Here is a 24,425-nt window from a genome sequence, read left to right as displayed (position 1 = left end):
CTAGAGAGGATGTTGGAGGGAGGAGGATGAGGAGGACATAAAGGGGGGGTATTGTTGTTAAGACAGGATGTTGTAACGATGAGAAGTAATAATGCACTGTTTTTTATGAGGTGTGGAAAATACAGGGAGTCCTTCAAATACCTGAACTGCTTCCAGAATCCTCTTGGAACATAATACTGCAGTCTGGAGGCAGCTAGGTGACCAAAGATGACCTGTAGGTGGCGCAGCACACCAATGTTGTATTCCTTTCTATCTTCTGACTTACTGGAGGGCTTGTCATCAAACTGATGGTGGTAACTGAACACCTCATCACGGGGGTCGACGTTAGTCTGTGGAAACAACAAGTCTCTAAAGCCATCGGATATATATTCTATATTCTATACTACAGCTCCCTGGAAGAACAGCGTCTGAGGAAGATTAGGCAGAGGATTATATACGATGAATGTGTCAGATCAGAGCCGAAATCAAGAGCAGAGAATACTGAGAATGTCCACAACTTTTATCACTTATCTTATATCTGAATATGTAAACCTACTTCCTCTTACTTTTCACCTTTATTTTTTAACCTTCCTGTTTTGCACAGGTCAAATTTGACCCATTTCAAATGTTTTATATCAAAAATATGGGTTTCTGTCATCTAATTGCCATAAAAATAATATGGATGGTTCAGTTACGCTCTTCGCAATTAAAATTAATGATCACTACTTTCATTTCATTGGGTGTATTATCCAAATTTATAGCATCTGAAATGGTCTGAAAATCTGAAATGGTTTCAAACTAGTATCCTGACTTAACTTTGACATATAGCAGTCTGTGCTAATCTAGCAACATATGTTCCTTTGATCTTAACTACAGTCAATATAATTCATAATTTCTATTGACCATAAATTCCCGAAAAGAAGTATAAAAGTTGTGGTAATGAGTTGGAATGAAGTTGGCTAAAAAGGTGTAACACAGAAAAGCTGCACGGTTGACGGGAAGCCAAGACAAAGGTTAAACTACTGGTTTACGCATCAGTCTAACAACGACCGGGAACTCTTCAAAACCTTTCAAGCCAGCGTACCAGTGACATGAATTATGTCTGCATTGATAATTATAGTTTTTAATACTGTGCAACATTTGTATAATGATGTATTAAGAAAATGTGCTTGAGGTGAAAACAATCACCTATCAGTATCCCGGGTAAACTGTTTAAATAAGCTAATAAATGGAGTACACATAGCTTCTGGTGTTTCGTCAAAACATTAACCCAACTGGATTAAATCTGCACTGGATCAATTATTTTAGTGTGCTAGTCCAATTTCTCTAATCCAAGCAGATAATTTTTCTACCCGGAGAAGTTTTTCAGTAGCCTGGGAACCAGATGAAACTGCGAGCTCATGTTTCACATTTGCTTTGGCATATGAAGTCTGGCCACCCTCCCGTTCAGCCAGACTTCCAGCCGGCCTGGCTCGAGTCTAATACAGGGCGGGTTAGATACAATGACATACAGCCGTATTTTTTTTCCCCCCCTCACCGAGATTCCGGGGACTCTGCCTCTGATTGGCTAGTACTCATTGCCTCCTTTGGTTAAGGTTAGGGTGGGGTTAGCCAATCAGAGGCGGGGTGGGTCTTCCCGGAATGTGACTGGGAAGAAAAATAACGCCGACATACATAGGAGGGCTGATGGCTGCTGCTGATGTGAGATGGTCTGGTCTGTTGAATAACCCCAATTGGATGGTGTATTTTCTTTAAAATGATAAACAACTGCATTTAAAGCTTTTGTTAATAAAAAAGATGTGTTTGCCGTACTTCCAACAGGATTTAATAAAAGTTTAAGCGCAACATCCCACGTTTCGTTGATCTGATTGGTTATAGGTCTATCCAATTGCATCCAGAGGCCTTCTGGTCTTCACCCGTTGATAATGCCCCTTGGAAATCAAAAATGAACTGAGGGGAGCCAGACGAATTAGCATTTGCGAATTTGTCTAGTTCCTAGGCTAGGTTTTCAGTGTTAGCAAGTACAGCAATGTTCAAGTGGCAAATATTGAGGGATAGAAAAGAATTTAAGAAGACCAAGACTAGGTCAGTGCTTTTTAATAGGGCACTAATCTTTTTGAAATTACAGAAGACTGGAAAGTTTGTTAATGGCCAATTTAAGGTTTTCAATTTCAAGCTGACATTTCTATTTAATGGCAAGTTCATAATTACTAGAATGATAAATACAAAATAAAAAACGTTTGCTGAACCCGTGTCAGATGGATGAGCCTTTGTAAACATCTTAATTGTCGGGAGTGCCTCTAACTACACTGACCTCGGCTCTAAACTCATTCTACGGTCCGATAGCCTGGAAACAACATTTTTGTAAGTCACTAAAGTTGCTGGGAAAGGAGGACTCTTCGGTGACAGACAAGATGCCACATCTCTACAAGTTCACGCTACCTCATTGTCCTGCTTTTCGTCGCCTGACATGTCATCATCCACATCCGTGCCGGTGCCTTCGATGGCTAGGATGCCGTTCCGGATCGGAGGGATCATGTATAGTTGCTGAATGACAGAGTTCATATAGCAAGTGGCTCCCGCGTTCTTCAGACCCACAAAGCCCTTGTTGGGGCGTGGCCCCACCGGAGGCAGGTACTCCCACTCTGTAAGAGTCTCACAGCCTGCAGAGAGAAAGGCAGCACAACGAGGAATATATAGAGCAGCAAAAAACATACTTGGCTGACCTCAGCAACTACCTTAATGTTTGGTTGTTTTTTGTTTGTTTAAATACAGGCTGTTTGTTTAGCGGCAGGCAGGTCAAGTAATGGTTCGTACCTAGGTAGTACATGTCCGTCAGAGTGTTGACTATCTGCTTGAGGTTGCGAACACAGCCTACAGCCAGAGCCACCAGCAGCTCAAACCCAGCGTTTATGGAGGCAGGACTGCTGCACACAGGAATGGCCTGCTCTGTGGGGAACTCTCCACTCTTCATGTACTGCAGGTAGACATTAGACGCTGGGAAGATGAAGTCATCAATCAGCTCCTAGGAGGACCGGACAAAAAGGGGAGAAGTGAAATGCAGTAATGGGGCATCATTCACCTTTACTGATGTAAAAATAACAAAATTGTATGAAAACTCTTCAGACATTTTCAGCTGTAATGCACAGATATCAGGTCCTCTACCCATTTTACCTCGATGAGGTTCGCGCCGCCCTTCTCACAACCGATATAGTACTTCTTCTCTGGGGTCTGGAATGCCAGCAGCTCCTTGGTCACACCGATGTGACCCTCCAGAATCGTCTCCTCCACCCCTGTCTCTCCACTCCTCTTCACTTCATCCTGGGGAGTACAACCATTATCTAGCATAAACAGTGCCCCATACCAAGGCTAGAAATTCCAAACCGGAAATCGACCCAACTTTAGCTTGTCCAACTAAGATATCTGTCTCTGAAAGTCAGTGGACAGTTCCATGTAAACTGTGAGAAGGTGTCAGAGAAATCACTCAGATGTCTTGAGTAAGTGCTCTGAGGTCTCGTCGGCTCAGCACACAGCCAGTAAGACTAGGAGCACTGGAACGGCAGCTCATTACATCAAGCGTTTAAAGGACCTTGTTAGTCTAATTCATACTGGCTGCATTCCCATCACTTTCCATAATCTTGTCTGTGGAAGCTGATTTGGACTTCACATGTATCACTTACAAACTGTCCTTATACGCAGACAATATGCTTTTATACTCCTCCAACCCAGTTTCATCCCTCCCGGCTGTCAAAGACATTTTAATTCAAGTCGGCGCACCCCCCCACCGTGTCTGCGTGGGTTCCCTCCGGGTGCTCCAGTTTCCTCCAACAGTCCAAAGATATGCAGGTCAGGTGAACCAGCCGTACTTAATTGTCTCTACGTGTGAATGTGTGTGTGTGTGTCGGCCCTGTGATGGCCTGGTGGCCTGTCCAGGGTGTCTCCCCGCCCGCTGCCCAATGACTGCTGGGATAGGCTCCACCATCCCCGCCACCCTGAGAGCAGGATAAGCGGTTCGGATAATGGATGGGTGGATGGATGGATGTATCGCTCTTTCAGCAGACTGCATGGCGCCTCATAGTGGCATTACAACAGCCATACAAGAACACCTTCTCACAAATGGTCAAACATGCTTGAAACTTTTCTTACGGTTCTAAATATTACAAGTTACCACCCCACGTATATATTTACATTATGTATTTGTATTTAATAAAACTTTATTAGAGGACATTAACCAACATGTCCAAATTATCCAGTGTTTCTAATAGTGCTGAGCACTATTATCCCAATAATCAGAGCATTTTACATGATATCTGCTTACATATGCAAAAATACCATGTTTTAAGAACCCAACTGACGTTCATAACATTGAACGTTTTGGTAATGGGAAGTCTAATATCAAACCCAAACTAGTTTTCAAATAATTCAATTTTCCAAGGCCCATCTGCTTACAACTCTTTGTGAGAATCCATCCATCTGTTTTTGAGATATCTTGCTTACAGACACAGACATCCGATGCAAAAGACATGACCTTCTTCGTGAAGATGAGCAAAATTACAGGCAGTATAATGTCTTACTCTGATCCTTTTGAGCCAGTCAATCTCGTTGTTGAGCAGCACCTCTGCGTTAGGCAGGTTGATGTTGCTGTTGTAGGCATAGTTGAGCAGGTGTCTGAGCAAAGTGAAGTAGTCTCCTGCGTGCTTGGCTCGCTCCTTGGCAGTGCTCTGGACACGGACACATACACAAACATGACATTCACTTAAAGGTTAGATTCTATTTGTGTCAAGCTGTGTTTAACAGCAATAGCATAGTTTTTGTCAGGTGTTAACAGGCACTGACTGCGGTGATGAATTATCCTATTCAAACAGAATGGGAGGGAAATAGAGAAGTGTTCATAAAAATCTGAACCCCGAAGCCTCTCACCCCGAGCACAGTGAAGAGGAGGGTGATGAAGAAAAGGAGAGGTCGGTGGCCCATGCAGCACCTGGTAGCCATGAGAAAGAATTGCTCCTGGGCCATCTGACGCACAGACCTGGAGAGGATATAGATTACAACATGATGATCATTATATCCAGCTGAAGCCTAACTGAGTAACCACAGCGGACAAATACACTTGCTCCAGTTCATTGATTTCCTTAACACTTCAACAGAAGAAAGAGAAACTAGACTGCATACTTGCTGTGGCAGTGCAGCAGCAGGTCTATGATGAAAGTCTGCCAGGCCTTCTCCTTACTGAGCGTGTCCAGAGCAGTGGGCATGAGGGCAAAACACAGAGTCATTACCTCAAGGGCCTCACAGCACACCTGCTCATCGTCGCCATCAGGCTCCTTAGCTGCATTTGTCTAAAAAAGCAGGGTATATAAAAAAAATAAAATTAAAAAAAAAAATCAATAATTTTCCATCATTACATCATATTTACCTGAGAATAAAATTGTACAAACAGGTCCAGGTTCTACTTTGATGTTTTTTCGCCCACTGAATGGTTGAAAATGAAAATTAGGGCTTATCACACAAAGAGAAGGACTCTCCAGAGCACCTCTCACCCTGTTTACACTTGGTTTTAAAATGAGTTTTTTGCGATCGGATCACAAGTGGACAGCACTAAATACAAGTGTGAACGACCACCAAAACGTTTTGTGAACCGGTTACTCAAACCACTTGCCGAGGTGTTCTGGGACGCATTTGACCACATATCTTGCGTAGTGTAAACACTAATGCGTCCCCGAAAAGGACGTAACCGGAAAATATGTTTTCAATGCAGGATGTGGTGGTTGTTTTGGTAACAGCGCGCCATCATCATCATCAGGTCGAGTATCCTCGGATGGCTTTGACCCTCTCGCGCCACCCATCTCTATCCTGCATAACAGCTGGAAGTTCCTCAGAGGGACATCCTGTGTCATCGATAAGTTGATTGGTGTAATTTCTTGCAGGCCTTCCCACACGTCTTTCCACGTTTGGGTGACCAAAGCAGAGTGTCACCTGCAAGTTCTTCTTCTTTGCTCCTCAAGCAATGAAAAGTGTGCCAACTTTCGAAAAAACGGAGAGAGGAGAGTGTACGTGGTTGGAGTACAAGTGAAACGAGATGCCCTATCTCCATTTGGGCAGAAGACTCTGTCCTGTCAGTCTCAACAGCTGCAAAAGTCCGTACATGTATATTAGTGCTTGAAACATCTTCAAACATTAGTTATTGTTTTCACAGCTAGTCGGCAAATCTGGCGCTTGACTGAGGCCCTTTGACCTTGTAGCAGAAGTGACGTAGACAGTAACAAAATCTTCTTCTTGTTCGGAGTAACGAAATCTGATAACACGTGGTCAGCAGGACGCATATGGAGATGCATGACAGACACAGGTGTAAACGGCGGTGTGTCTCGCTGTCCACTTGTGATCCTATCGCCCAAAACGCATTTTAAAACCACGTGTAAACAGGGTGTCTGTGTTTCAGTCAACTGGCAGCAGGTATTCACTTCAACCGGGCCTAATTAGCTATCTCAACAAGCAACCAATAAACCCAAATACTCTGTAAAAGACCAGCTCCCACCAGAGAAGTAGCAGACAGCAGCCAGCTACAGAAAGGCAGCACAGCGAAGGGAGCCCCGCTCCCATCCCGTCCATTTTAATTTGTTATCATTTCCAGGAAAGTCCAGCTTTCAGCATACCGTCAGCATTTTTTTTTGGTCTATGTAAAAGGCTCAGCGTTTTCGGTTTTTATTTGTCACAGCCATACAGCATGCCAAATTTCGCCACAAGAGTACACTGTTACATAACCTCACTTGAAAAGGAACAACTTTTGGATCCATGGAAACATAACATCCGGGTGAAAATCAGTTTAAAAATCTGGGTATTTTTCGGTGAAAATCGGTAAAAACGGAAAACGCTGAGCCTTGTGTATGTACTAGCAAGCAGGGGCAAATAGGGGCATACGGGAAAATCTGGCAATTCCCAGGAATTTATAGAAACATGACAGAGCAGACTTCCCCATGGTAAATCTAAAATGGATTTTCTTTAAAATGATTTTTGTGTGCAGTTCACACCTTTGGAGACATTAATGTTGATTTAATGTGAATACATCCTTGATATGCAAGTTAGTCACATTTAAAATAATTCATCAAACCCCCGGCAACCTCAGGATGAGAAAATAAATTTGCCCAACCCTGGTAAACAAAATGTAATGGTGGGTAGGTATTAACCCCTTACTTGAACCCCTTTCTGAAAAGTCTCACCAGAAATGATGTACCCAGAAGTAATCAAGTATAACTCCACAACAGTATGGCGTACCTGCATGATCTTATATTCTAGAAGCGAACCTGCATCGGCATCTAAGCCAGGAAAAAAGGCACAAGGCCTTGTTATTTACAGCTGCTTTGACCCTCCATCCCCCTCGCTTGTCCTACCGCGAGTCAGGGTAGAGACGGCATTTTCTATAGCTACGTTTGCATGGAGATTAGGCCCAAACCAATTGAAATTTCAATCGGTTGCAGGGGGCTAGTTTAAACCCTTTCATTTTTTTTCTTTCTTCTTTCAGCTTTTTCCCTGTTTTTCAGGGGTCGCCACAGCAGATTTTACAGTTTCCATCAGGACCCTGTGAGGGCACAGCACCAATGCTGACCGTTGTTCGATCCGGTATGGGCCTGTCAATCTGCATATTGATTTGGCAAAATTTTACGTCGGATGCCCTTCCTGACACAACCACTAACCCTATGGACGGGGGCACAGGTAAAGCAATGGATGCCATTCCAGTATTCATGGACTTGCGCCCATGCCTGTCGCCATAGTTTAAACCCTTTCATAAACTGATAAAAATAAAAACTGTACCATGGAAACGATTTAACCTGATTACTTTCTGTGCATGTGCATGCCTTGCCGAGTCATTTCCGGGTGTCAGCTGACGGTTTGTTTATTGCTCTGCTTCCTTGCTTTTCAATTTTTTTTCCTTCCCCTTTTTCTCCCCAGTCGTACCCAGCCAATTACCCCACTCTTCCGAGCCGTCCTGGTCACTGCGCCACCCCCTCTGCTGATCCGGGGAGGGCTGCAGACTACCACATGCCTCCTCCGATACATGTGGAGTCGCCAGCCCCTTCTTTTCACCTGACAGTGAGGAGTTTCGCCAGGGGGACGTAGCGCGTTGGAGGATCACGCTAGGACACATACCCTCATCCAGCTTCCCACCTGCAGACACGGCCAATTGTGTCCCTTGGGACGCCTGACCAAGCCGGAGGCAACACGGGGATTCAAACTGGCGATCCCCGTGTTGGTAGGCAACGGAATAGACCGCCATGCCGCCCGGAGGCCCTTGGTAATTCTTTTTGAAACAAAATTGCTATCTTACACCTAAGTGTAGGACGTGAACACCCACATATGTACACCACATCATTCAATGCGACTACAGTGAGCGTCGCATTTTGAATGATGTGCAACTCACAATGACTCGAAAGATCCAATCTCTCATATTGGCAGACAATAGCAAATACTGAAACAACAATCTCACCTTCTCATAGATCTTGCTTATTTCTTCATTAGAGCTGAAAACCAACTGCACTGTACCACAGCCTGATGCCCACACAATCTTCTGTATTGCCCGGATCACACAAATGTCCGGGATGTACTTAGATGCTTGGAAGAAGTTCTGAAGCAGAGGAATATCACATGAAAGGTTTTATCAAAACACACATAATACAAACAGATGCCAATTAAAACTGAATATCTTCTGCCCTCCTCTAGGCTTGCAACGGTTTTCGGTTTAAAGCCGAACCGTACGGTCCGCCCTGTACGGTTCAATCCGCCCTTATGGACCGTGGGTTTTCGGTTTTGCAGTTAAAATGTACGTGAATAGTTGACAGGTGTTTCTTACTGCCGGAGAAAGGATTTTTCACTGTGTGCAGGCAGGCTGAGACAGCCTGCTGCAGAAAACCCCGCCCCACGAGTAAATATCCAATTACTGTTAGCCCCCCACCCCCCACGTAACTGGAGCCGACCGTGGAGTTGAAAAGACAGCGGTAGCTCACAGAAGCAGAAAAAAAAGTCATGGCGAGTGGAGGATAGGCCTGCACGATATTGACAAAAACATGCATTGCGGCGATGTAATCTTTTGCGATATATTGCGTTATATTAAACAAGGCGTGGGTAGTAAAAAAGTGCATGCACAATAATCGTTCAGAGCGGCCGCCCTGATCATGTTTGACGTGTTGTCTGTTGTGACGCAGACTAGTCGGGTTTCTTCTAGCCCCCAAGCAGCCAGCGCTTCTCTTAACCCTGCTGCGATGTTTTCACTTGTGTGATCCTCTGGGAAAAACGCGGTTTGCAGACAGCGAGTTTTCAGCTTAAAGTCTTCAGTGATAAAGTGGACCGTTAAACTGATGTAGGGCTCTGTTGTCCGGCTTGACCACAGGTCTGTTGTCGCTGCATGGTATTCCACTTGTGCCAGCTCTCGGTCTACTTCTGCCTTGCATTTGTCGTACAGCCCTGGGGTTGCGATTTGGGAAAAATAGGCCCGCAATGGTATAACGTAGCGCTTGTCGAGTGTGCGGACCATCTTCTGAAACCCGTCTTTGGTAACTGTGTTGAGTGGCATCATATCCTTGGCGAGGTGAGAGGTTATGGCTTTGGTGATTTCGATCTGCCGTTTGGATTTTACGACCGCGATGAGTCCACGCTGCTGACACTGGTGTGCGGCGCGGACTCATCGCTTGCGGACGTCCACTTTTAGTCCGGCGGAGCCCACTCCGTGTACGTTCCGCCCGAGTATGTTTGAGCCTTAACTCTCCTTTCTCTGGCTCTGCCATTTTTCATTTCTCCCGAACACACGTGGATTCGTCTTCTTCATTTATGCACACACGTAGCACCAACGTTGCTAGGTAACGTCAACGTGTCTAGACGGGCCTGAGTTGAGCGACGAAGAAGTAGAAGTAATAGAAAATAACAGAGTGAGGGCTGTTGAGAGTTTGTTGCTAAAAGAAAGTCGACAGAGCAAAAAATGTTGCAGTATGACATGAGCTTGCGTACCTTAGGCTACATACTAGTAGGAAAAATATCGCAGGCCCTGCGATGCGACTATTGCACATGCGCACATCGCGATGACGATGCATAAACAATATATCGTGCAGGCCTAGTGGAGGAGTAGAGAGAGGCAAGTTTGAAGAAGCACCGTCTTCATACAAATCTGCGGTGTGGGGACATTTCGGGTTTGCTGTTGAATACAACGATGAAGGAGACAAAACAGTGGACAGAAATAACACGGTGTGCAAGCATTGCTTGACCCATGTCCCGTACTACGCAAGTGGAAACACTTCCAATATGAGCCAGCATCCTCGCTGTCACCACCCAGATGTCTCGCTTTCTGGAAGCAGGACAGACGCACCGGTACCCGCACCAGTGAACAAAACAACCGTCTATCGGAGATGCTTTCCAACAAACCTATAGCGCCAACTCAGAGAAACACAAAAAAATAACCCGTGTTCATTGCTAAAGACATGCAGCCCTTTTCGGTGGTTGGAGATGTGGGCTGTCGTCAGCTAATGCATACGCTCAATACGCGATACGTTATTCCCTCCCGAACTTATTTCACCAACAATGTAATTCGAAACCGAACCGGACCGAAACCGTGACCCAAAAACCGAGGTACGAACCGAACCGTGGGCTAACTGGACCGCTGCACCCCTACCCTCCTCTAACATTATATACACACACACTAAAAAAATACTTTGGTAAATACATCTTTACTATCAATTCTGTACTTACATGAGCATCTACCTCCGTAACCAGCAGTTTATCTAAACTAGTATTCCAAGACATACCGTGACTTCAGAAAGTATTCACACCCCTTCACTTTTTGCACACTTGTGTTGTCTATGTAATATTGAATGGATAAAATTGCCATTTTAGCCCATCATTCTACACTCAATAACCCATAATGACAAAGTGAAAACATATTTTTAGGGGGCTCCCCGGTAGCTCACCTGGTAGAGCATGTTAACACATAAGGCTGAGTCCTTACCGCAGCAGTCTGGGTTCGAATCCGGCTCGGGCTCTTTGCTGTATGTCAACCCCTCTCTCTCTCCTGCCTTTCCTGTCTTTCTCGACTATCACTATCACTAAAGGCGGAAAACGCCAAAAAAAAAAAATATATTGAAAAAAACAAACATGTTTTTGAATATTTTTCAAATTTAAGTATCTGAGAAGATTTTATTTGTCTTACAGCTACACACTGGAACACACGCATGCAGGGAGTGGTGGCTGAAGAAATGTTCCTTCTACATTTTTCCCTATCCTGCTGTCCTTCCTCCAAGGGCAGCCAGCAGCTGTTTCCTTCAGCACCTAGGGACCAGTTCCAGGTGGACATCCATGTCGTGGTCAGGGACAGGACAGGAGAGTGTCTGCATGTTTTTAACTGGGATTCATTTTGATATTGGAGGAAACCCGTGTGAGCACGGGGAGAACATGCAGAGTCGTGACGTAACCCACTTGAGCACGGGGGGAACATGCAGAGCACACACAGACGGCTACTGCACACCGACAGGCCTAGGGAGAACATACAACTCCCCCAGTGCCGACCCTGCCTCGGGCAGCAAACAAACCCAGGTCCCGCTTGCTGTGCGGCAACAGTGCAAGCACTGTGCCACCAAGCTACGCTCCAAATTGTAGTCAGGTGCATCCTGGCTGCTTTAATTATTCTTCAGATGTGTATACAACAAGTCCACACCTGTGGCAAACTGAACTGACTGGCTATAGTTTAGAAAGGCACACACCTCTGTATACAAGGTCCCACAATTCACACCGCATGTCAGGCCAAAAACCAAGCCATGAAGTCGAAGGAACTCTCTGCAGACCTCTGTGATGAAATTGTGGTGAGGCATATATCAGGGCAAGGGTATAAAACCATTTCTAAAGCTTTAAGTGTTCCCCGGAGCACAGTGGCCTCAATAATTGTGAAATGGAAGACGTTTGGAAACACCAGGACTCTTCCTAGAGTTGGCCGTCCAGCGAAACTGAGTTACCAGGCAAGAAAGGCCTTGGTCAGGGAGGTGACCAAGAACCCAACGTTAATGCTAACAAAGGTTTTGAAGTCCTCTGATAAATGGGAGAACCCGCCAAAGGACAACCATCTCAGAAGTACTCCACCAATCAGGCCTTCATAGAAGAGTGGCTAGATGGAAGTCACCCGAGTGAAAAGCATATGAAAGCCCGCTTGGAGTGTTGTCAAACAGCATTTATTTATTTATTTATTTTCAAACAGCATGTAAAGGATGAAGAGCATGAGGAAAAAGATTCTCTGGTCTGATGAGACGAAAACTGAACTCTATGGGCAGAATTCCAAGCACTATGTCTGGCCAAAACCAGGCATTGCTCATTACCTAATACCACCCCTACGGTGAAGTATGGTGGTGACAGCATCATGATATGGAGGTGCTTCTCGGCGGGGGAGACTGATCAGTATTTTTTTCCCCCCTGATTTTTCCTTTTTTTCTCCCAAATTAATGGCCAATCAATCCCTAGTATTTTAGTTCAAACACCCACCCTCGTACTGCATGCGTTCGCCAACTGCATCTCTCCGGCCGGCAGTCTCGAAGGAGACGCCTCGCCACTTCCGTGACAAGGCGAATCCAGGCCGAACCACTGCTTTTTCCGACACACACAGAGACACATTCATGTGACGAACACAAGCCGACTCCGCCCCTGTCCCGAAGACAGCGTTGCCAATTATTGCTGCTTCGTCGAGTCCGGCCATAGTCGGATCTGACAAGCCAGGGGTGCGAACCCCGGTCCCCAGTGGGCAACTGCCTCGACACAAAGCCGATGCTTAGACTGCTACACCACCGCGGACCTGCAACTGATCAGAATTGATGGAAGGATGAATGCAGCCAACTGCAGAGGTCCTCGAAGAAAACCTGCTCCAGAGTGCATGTGGCCTCAGACTAGGGCGACGGCTCACCTTTCAGCACAACAATGACCCGAAGCATACAGCCAAGACAACATTAGGAGTGGCTTTGGGACAAGTCTCTGACTGTCCTTGAGTGGCCCAGTCAAAGCCCAGACTTAAACCCTATAGAACATCTGTGGAGCCCTGAAGAATGCAGTACACAGAAGCTTTCCATCCAATCTCATGGAGCTTGAGAAGATCTGCCAGGACAAATGGGATAAACTACCCAAATCCAGGTGTGAAAAGCTTGTAGAGACTTAACCCTGAAGACTCGAAGCTATAATTGCTGTCAAAGGGGCTTCTACAAAGTAGCGAATGACGGGTCTGATTCCTATATAAATGAGATTTCAATTTTTGATTTTTAATGAATTTACAAAATATTCTAAAAACATGTTTTCCCTTTGTCATTATAGGGTATTGAGTGTAGACTGATGGGCAATCTGAACATTTGCAATTACATTTGAAATTAAATCTACAACACAAAGTGTGCAAAAAGTGAAGGGGTCTGAATACTTTCTGAAGCCACTGTATGTCTGGATCTCACCTCATCAGAAATCTGCTGAGCAAGGCGGATGGCTACGTTGCGCAGCATGCACTCCGAGGCTGGGTTGGGGATGTTCTGCAAGGCGCTCTGGAGGACCAGGGCCTGGTCATGAGTGGCTTGATTAATCTAAAGAGATAATTCCAATGAGAGACATGTCAACAAGAGGAGAATCTGACAGATTATTATTGTAGATAATATATATCCATGTCATGTTTTGTGTCACCACTTGGAGAACCAGTTATACATCTTACCGGTGAGACAGGGATGTTCCCCTCAGCATTAGGCTGGCAGGCCTCTGCCACAGCTTTGACATGCCCGAAGCCTACAGCAGTAAGCAGCAGCTTGGCTATCTTTAGTGCATTGAGGTAGGCCCCACGCCGCGTCTCCATGTCTGCCGACGGCAGGAAATTGTTCCTGGTAAGCATGCTCAACACCAGGGGCAGCCCACCACTTTTGAGGAAGTTGTACTGAAAATCACTAGCGTCTTCCCCCAGTGTGGCGCTGGCTGGCATCAGCAGGGCATAAACAACCTAAGAGGTGGTGCAAAAAAGTGTGAGTAATCCCACAGATACACATAAACAGACAAGCCTCTGTTTTAAAAGCAAAGCAATGCTTTTACCTCAATAACGTAAAGCACTTGTGAAGGTGAGGGTCCAAAGAAGCGTGAGTCCAGTGTAGGGCTCAGGCTGTTCTCCCCCAGCTTGGCATGGTCCAGACACACAGCACGCAGATTCTCCACTGTGGTGTTATCTAAGGTCACACACAGTACAACCAAAACCATCAGCTCACATCATCTCTCTACATCCTGCTATTTGAGTGGGTGTTTTGGAGGCGCTATCCTTGGATATCATTCAGTGTAACTGTGTGGGCAGACCTGGTGGCATGAGCTTCATGAGTACCCGGGCTCCGTCTCTGAGCAAAGGCATGTTGAGATTACAACCCAAGTCAGCCACCTGCCATAGGAAGGAGATGTAGCGCAGGTGCAGCGACATGATCTGTAAGACAAGGCAGACACAGATTAAAGCAAACTGTCATGGCTGTGACACGCAAGACACAAAATCAAGGTTTGGAGTATAGAAAATGGGGTTTTGATGACACAGGACGTTACAGCCATGAGGGTGTCTGCATAGGTACTTGTGTGTGTGTGTGTGTGTGTGTGTGTGTGTGTGTGTGTGTGTGGTAAACTCACCACTCCCGGCAGGCAGCTCTCCACCTCAGGGTTCGGCCCATCGCTGTAGTGGTTGCCATGGTTACCAGGCGAGCCAGTAGATGAGTCAGAAGAGCTGTCTGGGCTGGAGGGCATGTTGGCACTCACTTGGGTCAGCTTGGCTGTGATTAGCTACACAAAGAATTACACATATATAGATAAACACAAAGAAATGAAAAACAATTGCTGTGAACAACACAAGTATCCTGACAATGACGCCAGTGACCCATTAACCATGTTTCCAACCAAATGTTTAATCGCTCTGAATAAGTGTGATGGAAACTGCAAATATCCAAATACAAAACAAATATTTGTATAAAAGTTTTTTATGTTTGCTTGAGGTGGGTCAACTTTTTTGTTCAATAAAAACAAAATCAACCAATTGCAATGGAAATGCATTTGTGAGTTAAAAAAATAAACAAATTTAATCACATGATCAGCTGTTTTCTACAGAAAGTGATATAGGACACGTAGAACTACATTCAGGGTTTTATTCGTCCAACGTAAGCGATACTGGGTGGAAGTTGGCGAGATGTCTTGAAAACATCCTGCAAAAGAATCCGGCCCATCATGTGAGTCCGGATTCACTAAGAGCCACGTGAACGCGCATACTGACTGACAGCAAGTCAGAAAGTAGGGACCGTAGAAATGCCGGCTTTTAAAGACCTCTGATTGGCAGAAAAGGAGCAGGTAGGGAACATTTTCTGTCTCCGTTTACAGCACCTGGGGCAGCCACAGAGACTGGATTTCTTTCTCAGTGCATCTATTTGCTTGATCTTGTACTTGTAGGGCTATAGAAAGAGCTTTAATAAATATAAAGTTTTCCATATTAAATTAATTGCTGCTAATAGCCACTTTAAACACTCTGATGGAAATGGACCTTAATTCACGTGGGTTTTTTTTTGTTTTTACAACATTTAATTTTTTGCTTTAAATTTATTTTAAAATTGGATAGAAACATGACCACTGGTTTGTTATCTATAGACCTGCTCTGGATAAGAGACGATACCATGATTGAGGTAAAAGAATAGCTTTAGTTTAGCCATTTTACGAAATATTAAAGGCATGGCATGTCTCCAGCACTCTCACCGTTTTATCCTTCAAATTCAGTTGTCCAATCAACTTCCTGTCATCAGCCGGATCAACAACCTCCCCGCCGATGAAGAGCTCTATCTTGGTGTGTGTGGCGTTGGCCTTGATCCTATTGAGGATGCCACGCCGCACTGAGCCAATGGTGTCGTTGGTGTGAGACCAGATATCCAGGTCGTCCACCTGGCGCCCTTGGTTGGGGAAACGAACAATCAGCGTGATGTGTTTGCCCCGGAAAGCCCTTGAAAAGAAACAGAGAAATGGTTTGAATAACCTGGAGCAGACAGGAGGCAGCAAGAGAGCCAAGCGGGGAAACCACGGTATTGTTGTCTTCCTTTTCCATGGGAATCAACTACAAAAATATACACTCAAGGTACTATGAGGCACTTCGGATAAAACCATCCACTGAATGTATTTAGATCAGTCAGTTGGGGATCCTACCTGGACATAGGCAATATCGTCCTCTCCTCATGGTAGTCGCTGTCACACTCATTTATATACTCCTTGAGCACAGTTAGCACCCGGACCATGCGAATAGCCTCCTGACGGGCACAGTTGATGCTATCCTTGTCTCCATCCAACACACACAGGGTGTCGTAGGATGCCTTAAGACGGTCAAAACAGGACTGGATGAAATCCTCGTGGATCTCCACCTGTGGACAAAAGGAAATTGTTTTAGATTAGAGGACCAGTACCTTGGGACTTCCGGTTGAGGCAGCACTATGTGAAAACATGTGGATGGCGAGGTGCTTCACTCGAACAATATTTTTCTTAAATGTAACCACTTTTCAGCCATTTATCCACGATTTCCATTTTTGAGTGGTGATATCTGAATAGTTTTGGGAACGAGATTGCAACACAGTAACCGTAACATGCCTGACACATAGCAAAACACAGGATGCTAGCACAACATGTAGCATGGACACTACTGCAAACGAGCTCGCAGAGACCGGTGAAGGGGCTAGTCTCTGCAAGATTAGAAGATTGAAAATGGAGCCTCTTCTGAAAATTGACAAGTAAGCAGAAACCCATGCCAATGAGATCAGAAAGCAATGAGAACAGCTGAGAGAGGAGTTCAAAAATGCAATGGTGCAAGTAGGCACCAAGGTTACCGCTTTGTAGATTCATGTGGCCACCTTGGAGGCGGCGGAAAGCAGTCATGCAGATGTCATTACCACCCTGCAAAAAGAGGTAACCCAGCTGAAACGGTATGTTGCTAATTTGGAACTAAAAATTAGGACTTGGAAGGGAGGTTCCAACAACACAATCTGCACATAATTGGTGTGAAGGAGAGATGGAATGGAACAAATATCTGTCTGTCTGTCTAGACCAGGGGTGGGCAATCTTATCCAGAAAGGGCTGGTGTGGGTGAAGGTTTTTGTTCCCACCAAGCAGTTACACACATGATCTAACCAACCAGTAGTCTTTGCTGAGGAACTTGATTAGGAGACACAGGTGTGTAATTGCTTGGTTGGAACAAAGACCTTCACCCACACTGGCTCTTTCTGGATAATATTACCCACCCCTGATCTAGACTATCTGACCTGGTGGCTGCACTAGCATCTCCCCTGGTCGGTCAGGGTGCCTGTTCAGGGGGGAGGGGGAACTGGGAGGAATAGCATGAGCCTCCCATGCGCTACATCCCCCTGGCAAAACTCACTGTCAGGTGAAAAGAAGCAGCTGGTGACGCCACATGTATCGGAGGAGGCATGTGGCAGTCTGTAGCCCTCCCTGGATTAGCAGAGGGGGTGGAGCAGCGACCGGGACGGCTCTGAAGAGTGAAGTAATTGGATGGATACAATTGGGGAGGAAAAGGGGGGGGTCCAAAAAATAAATAGAGAAATAAAATCAATTCAAAACCGTGACACCCACTTACAAAACAGCGCCCGCCTACCTGAACTCCCTCATTCAGAGTCTGTGCTCCCTTGTGCTCACTACACTTTGCCAATGAAAGGCACCTGGTACCACCACCACAAAAGTGCCCTAAGTCACTAGCTAGACTCTTCTCGTCTGTAGTTCCACGGTGGTGGAATGAGTTACCAAACTCTGTTCGATTGGCAGAGTCCCTCTTAGTCTTTAAGAAAAGAATAAAGACCAACCTCTTTCACAAACACCTCTGCACTTGATGAAATGAGAAAAAAATAAATTAAATTAAAAAATAAAATAAAATCTGCTTTTATGCACTGCCTCTGTGCATTGTCTATTGGCACCTATGTCCTATCGGACTCGAACATAGCTTAGTGGCAATTTCTCGTGTTTTTCTCACCTGCCTAGATCCTAGTTTGTGTTTTATCAGCTTTCAGATGTATGTAACTTTAGATGAAAGTGTCTCCTAAATGAAACTGTAAATTGTAATTGTAAGCTATTGAGCCCCTGGCTGTATCAATGAGGAGTGAATCAGACCTGAAAGGAGTCAGCAGAGGAGACCAAACCCATAAATTATGCTTGTATGCTGATGATTTGATTATGTATCTTTCCCAAACTGACATTTCTATCCCTAAAGCCCAAGACATAATCACTAGTTTCGGAAAACTTTCAGGTCATAAAATCAACCTGTCAAAGAGCACAGTATTTCCAGTGAACACTTAGACACGCCGCATGGAACTTGACAGGTTTCTATTTAAAATAGCTCATGACACCTTTATCTAGCTGGGGGTCAAAGTAACACACAAATTTAAAGATCTGTTTAAATACAATTTGAAACCAGCATTGGAGAAGGCCAACTACTACACTACTACTAGTACTACTACTCTCAGCTGCTCCCATTAGGAGTCGCCACAGCAGAGCATCTATTTCCATCTCTTCCTTTCCTCTGCATCTTCCTCAGTCATGCCAGTCACCTGCATGTCCTCTCTCACCACATCCATAAACCTCCTCTTTGGCCTTCCTCTTCTCCTCTTCCCTGGCAGGTCCATATTCAGTATCCTTCTCCCAATATACCCAGCATCTCTCCTCCACACATGTCCAAACCATCTCAATCTGGCCTCTCTTGCTTTGTCTCCAAACTGTCCAACCTGAGCGGTCCCTCTAATATAATCGTTCCTAATCCTGTCCTTCTTCATCACTCCCAGTGAAAATCTTAACATCTTCAACTCTGCCACCTCCAGCTCTGCCTCCTGTCTTTTCATCAGTGTCAGTGTCTCCAAACCATACAACATAGCTGGTCCCACTACCATCTTATAGACCTTCCTTTTAACTCTTGCTGGTACCCTTCTGTTGCAAATCACTCCTTACACTCTTCTCCACCCACTCCACCCTGCTTGCACTGTCTTCTTCACCTCTCTTCCGCACTCCCCGTTACTTTGAACAGTTGACCCCAAGTATTTAAACTCATACGCCTTCGTAACCTCTACTCCTTGCATCCTCCCCATTCTGCTGTCCTCCCTCTCATTCACACGTATGTATTCTGTTTTGCTTCTACTGACTTTCATTCCTCTTCTCTCCAGTGCATACCTCCACCTCTCCAGGCTCTCCTCAACCTGCACCCTACTCTCGCTACAGATCACAGTGTCATCCGCAAACATCATGGCCCACAGAGACTCCTGCCTGATCTCATCTGGTAACCTGTCCATCACCATTACAAACAAGAAAAGGGCTCAGAGCCAATCCTTGACGTAATCCCACCTCCACCTTGAACCCATTTGTCACTCCTACCGCACACCTCACCACTGTCACACTGCCCTCATACATATCCTGCACCACTCCTACATACTTCTCTGCCACTCCTGACTTCCTCATACAATACCACACCTCCTCTCTTGGCACCCTGTCATATGCTTTCTCTAAATCCACAAAGACACAATGTAACTCCTTCTGACCTTCTCTACACTTCTCCATCAACATTCTCAAAGCAAAAATCGCATCTGTGGTGCTCTTTCCTGGCATGAAACCATACTGATGCTCGCAAATCATCACCTCTCCTCCTCTTAACCTAACTTCCATTAGTCTTTCCCGTATCTTCATGCTGTGGCTGATCAACTTTATACCTCTGTAGTTGCTACAGTTCTGCAATGGTGCTAGTGTGTGCGGCGAGCCGTCTGTCGGGTATGTTTGGCGTATTGTTTGCTATTGTTCTGTTTTGCCGCATATGCTGTCATGATGTCGTTGCTCTACTCGTATATGATCGCCAAGCGCTTCTCAATATCCGAGCGTCCCATGAGTTGCTGTTAAAGCACAATTTGGGAGATCCATTTTCAAACCTTCCTCCATCGCTATCGGCTATACCGGCATACCTGCGCCGCCCACCTTGTGTCATTCCCCGTAGGAAGCGCCTTAGAAGACGGGGAAAGCGGGGTGGTGTTCGGGTGAGAATCAACACTTATCTAACATCCTCCCATGGAAAGAATTCTCGCCTCCTTCGCAGTGGTTATCACCTTTTTCCGGTTCGATGGCTCCTGCCTATTGTTCCTGGTGTTGCTGTGGGCCAACTTCACTTGCCGGTGGAGGCTCCTCTTCCCAGATGGACTCGAGCCCGCAGAGGCGGCGTGCATAACAGGAACCTTCGCCCGCTGGATCGTGCATCAGCTTCGGACAAAGAGCAGCTTACTGTCCGTCTGGCTCTCATTAATGCTAGATCGCCAGCCAATAAGACATTCCTGCTAAACGACTTCTTTACCTCTCGGGAATTGGATTTTATGTTTCTGACGGAGACCCGGCTTCACGCTGGTGAGTTCACCCCATTTTCTGAACTTCTTACGTCTGACTGTTTATTCATCAGCTCGCCTCGGACAACTGGCAAAGGTGGAGGTCTAGCTTCTGTGTTTAAATCCAGCTTCCACTGCCGACAGACTCCGTCTGACAGCTTCTCCAGCTTCGAGCTGCAACTTTTTGAAATAAAGTGTAATTGTCCAGTGCTGTGCGCAGTGGTCTACCGTCCACCAAAATTCAATAAGGACTTCATTCGGGAATTCACAGACTTTGTGGCGGGGACTATAGTGAACTACGACAGTTTCTTAATTGTCGGTGATTTTAATATCCATGTCTGTTGTGAATCCAGACCTCTGGTCAAAGACTTTTTGAATCTTATTGACTCTTTTAATCTCACTCAATTGGTGACTGGTCCAACGCATGAGAAGGGTCACACACTGGACCTTGTGTTGGCGTTTGGTTTAAGTGTATGCATCACTGAAATATGTGATGCACGTATGTCGGACCATTTGCCTGTGTTATTTACTGTGACGCTGCCTTGTTCTCAGGTTAAATCAAGCGCCCCGGCACGCTCCCTGCGCACAATTAACCCTTTGACGGCGTCTCAGTTTTCTGTTGCTGTTAAAGATTCTATGCTTCACACCCTGGATGACTCTTGTAATCTCAGTGCTGATGACATTACCACTCTTTTTAACTCTACCTGCACTGACATACTGGACTTGATTGCTCCCGTTAGAACCAACCGCCCTAAACCAGTGACAGAGCCATGGCTCAATGACACCACCTGCGCTCTTAGACGCACATGTAGACGTACTGTGGGAAAGTGGAAGAAAGACAAACTTCATGTCTCCTTAGGAATTCTAAGAGACCGCTTATCAGAGTACCAGAGAGCCGTTAAATCTGCAAAAACACAGTTTCTATCGAACCCTGTGTCCAACAATTGTCATAGGCCTCAGGTTCTTTTTAATACTATTACCTCTCTTATAAACCCATAAGAGTCTCCTTGCATCGTGCCAACGCCCACGCTCTGTGAAGAATTTCTTTAAAGTTTTTACAGATAAGATCTCTGCTATTAGGGCCTCACCATCCTCTTCGGCCTCAGATCTTGCTATTTATTCTAGGTGCCCAGCTGTCTTAGAGCAGTTTGAGCCCGTGTCCCCCTCCTTTATATCTGAGGTAGTTAACCATTTGAGGCCTTCAGATTGCCCCCTTGACAGTATTCTACCCAGACTGTTAAAAGATGTTTTTACCACTGTTGGGTCTTGTATTGTAAATTTGATAAACACCTCTCTTCTCTCAGGCTGTGTTCCTGCTGCTTTCAAACATGCTGTAGTACAGCCCCTCATCAAAAAGAGCAATCTTGATCCCTGTTCTTTCTAATTTTAGGCCAATTTCTAAGCTGCCTTTTCTTTCAAAAGTCTTAAGAGAAAGCAGTTTATGTACAATTACAAATGCACCTAGAAATTAATGGCATTTGTGAAAAGTTCCAGTCTGGTTTTAAATCACGTCACAGCACTGAAACAGCCCTTTTAAGCGTTTTTAGTGATCTTCTTTTAACTGTGGACTCTGGGAACTCCGCTGTTCTAGTGCTTTTGGGCCTGACTGCTACCTTTGACATGGTTGACCATAATATTCTTTTATCACGTCTTGAGCTATGTGTAGGCATTAAAGGTACTGTCCTATAATGGTTCATGTCTTACCTGTCAAATAGAAGCTTTTATGTCCATATAGATCAATTCTCTTCAGCTGCGGCCCCACTTAACTGTGGGGTCCACCAAGGCTCCATTTTGGGCCCCATTCTCTTCTCACTGTATATGCTGCCCTTGGGGTCCATTTTTAAAAAACATAATATGTCTTTTCATTTTGCTGACGATTTGCAAATCTATCTGCCTATAAAAACAAACAGCAGAGATTCTATACAGGCTTTGCTGAGTTGTATAAAGGATGTCAAAACATGGATGGAGTTAAATTTCCTGAAATTAAATCAAAATAAGACTGAAATTATGGTATATGGAAAGCCTGATCTGCTGGACAGTAGGCTTGCAACGGTTTTCGGTTTAAAACTGAACCCTACGGTCCACCCTGTACGGTTCAATCCACCCTTATGGACCGTGGGTTTTCGGTTTTGCAGTTAAGATGTGCGTGAATAGTTGACAGGCGTTTCTTACTGCCGGAGAATGGATTTTTCACTGTGTGCCTGTGTGCAGGCAGGCTGAGACAGCCTGCTGCAGAAAAACCCGCCCCACGAGTAAATATCCAATCACTGTTAGCCCCCACCCCCACCCCCCTTGTAACTGGAGCCGACCGTCGAGTTGAAAAGACGGCAGTAGCTCACAGAAGCAGAAAAAAAAGTCATGGCGAGTGGAGGAGTAGAGAGAGAAAAGTTTGAAGAAGCACCGTCTTCATACAAATCTGGGGACATTTCGGGTTTGCTGTTGAATACAACGATGAAGGACAGAAATAACACTGTGTGCTGCAAGCATTGCTTGACCCATGTCCCGTACTACGCAAGTGGAAACACTTCCAATATGAGCCAGCATCTCCGCCGTCACCACCCAGATGTCTCGCTCTCTGGAAGCAGGACAGACGCACAGGTAACCGCACCAGTGAAAAAACAACCGTCTATCGGAGATGCTTTCCAACAAACCTATAGCGCCAACTCAGAGAAACACAAAAAAATAACCCGTGTTCATTGCTAAAGACATGCAGCCCTTTTCGGTGGTTGGAGATGTGGGCTTTCATCAGCTAATGCATATGCTCGATCCGCGCTACGTTATTCCCTCCCGAACTTATTTCACCAACAATGTAATTCAAAACCGAACCGAAACCGTGACCCAAAAACCGAGGTACGAACCGAACCGTGGGCTAACTGGACCGTTGCACCCCTACTGGACAGCTATGACAGTGCTCTTGGCCCTTTAGCTTCCTACAGTCACTCTTCTGTTAGGAATCTTGGGGTGATTTTTGACAGCTCTTTTAACTTTGAGAAACAAATAAACTCAGTAATCAAAACAAGTTATTTTCAATTACGACTTCTGGGAAAAGTAAAGGCCTATCTCCCTCCAAATGATCTTGAAAGGGTAATTCATGCATTTATTACCTCTCGTCTGGATTATTGCAACTCATTGTATGTTGACGTAGCTTAGTCGTCGCTTTGTCACCTGCAGCTTGTACAAAATGCAGCTGCTCGCCTGCTGACAGGAAAGAAGCGACGTGATCACGTAACGCCTGTACTGGCCTCACTTCATTGGCTTCCTGTCTGTTTTAGGATCCAGTTTAAGATTTTACTACTTGTTTTCAAGTCTTTAAATGGGCTGGCACCATCTTATTTATCTGAGCTAATACATTATCATACACCAGTCAGAGCACTCAGGTCAGCAAACCAGATGCTCTTACATGTTCCAAGATCCAGGCTTAAGAATAGGGGTGACAGAGCCTTTGCAGTTGCTGCCCCTGATCTCTGGAACAACTTACCAGTACACATAAGATCTGCTCAGACCCTAGAGACTTTTAAATCTTGGTTAAAGACCTAACTCTTCTCGCTGGCATTCAATTCAAGTTGAGCTAGACACCGTGATTTTATTGTGGAAATATACTTTTACTCTTGTGTTTTATTGTTTACATTTTAATTTCTTTATTTTACATGTCTTTTTTACATATATTTTTATATTCATATGTGTTACTTATTTTATATTGTATTTTAAGCTTGTGCAGCACTTTGGTTCAACTGTGGTTGTTTTAAATGTGCTATATAAATAAACTTGACTTGACATCACCTTTATTCTTGAAAATGGGTACCAGTATGCTTCTCCACTCTTCAGGCATCCTCTCACTTTCCAAGATTGTGTTAAACAATTTAGTTAACAACTCTAAGAAGAAGAGAAGACCAAAAAGGATCTAAACCTATGGTCATCGCTCCCTATCTCTCTAGCTGGTAGAATAAACTCTGTCAAGATGAACATCTTGCCACAATTTTTGTTTTTCTTTCAAACATTAGCTGTTTTTAATCACTTTTTTTCTTTTAACAAAATCATTTTTAAAGAACTGTA

At 45.0% G+C, this 24,425-nt stretch overlaps 1 protein-coding gene across 2 annotated transcripts in view; it reads right to left on the bottom strand.

The window, feature by feature from the left end:
- usp9 (ubiquitin specific peptidase 9) overlaps positions 1-24,425 on the bottom strand; it is a 97,278-nt gene that overhangs the window by 23,727 nt on the left and 49,126 nt on the right. For both annotated transcript variants that reach the window (XM_056290073.1, XM_056290072.1), the window contains 15 exons: positions 16,171-16,382; positions 15,730-15,970; positions 14,623-14,772; positions 14,308-14,428; positions 14,053-14,183; positions 13,685-13,963; positions 13,434-13,559; positions 8,462-8,599; positions 5,152-5,318; positions 4,900-5,008; positions 4,554-4,700; positions 3,154-3,300; positions 2,797-3,004; positions 2,422-2,642; positions 142-329 (listed from right to left, as the gene is read on the bottom strand). In XM_056290073.1, the coding sequence (XP_056146048.1) occupies positions 142-329; positions 2,422-2,642; positions 2,797-3,004; positions 3,154-3,300; positions 4,554-4,700; positions 4,900-5,008; positions 5,152-5,318; positions 8,462-8,599; positions 13,434-13,559; positions 13,685-13,963; positions 14,053-14,183; positions 14,308-14,428; positions 14,623-14,772; positions 15,730-15,970; positions 16,171-16,382 (2,585 nt within the window). The remainder of the gene's footprint in view (positions 1-141; positions 330-2,421; positions 2,643-2,796; positions 3,005-3,153; positions 3,301-4,553; positions 4,701-4,899; positions 5,009-5,151; positions 5,319-8,461; positions 8,600-13,433; positions 13,560-13,684; positions 13,964-14,052; positions 14,184-14,307; positions 14,429-14,622; positions 14,773-15,729; positions 15,971-16,170; positions 16,383-24,425) is intronic.

Source organism: Lampris incognitus, chromosome 11 (assembly GCF_029633865.1).
Source record: "Lampris incognitus isolate fLamInc1 chromosome 11, fLamInc1.hap2, whole genome shotgun sequence".
Taxonomy (NCBI): Eukaryota; Metazoa; Chordata; class Actinopteri; order Lampriformes; family Lampridae; genus Lampris; species Lampris incognitus.
This window is presented reverse-complemented; position numbering and strand designations above follow the sequence as displayed.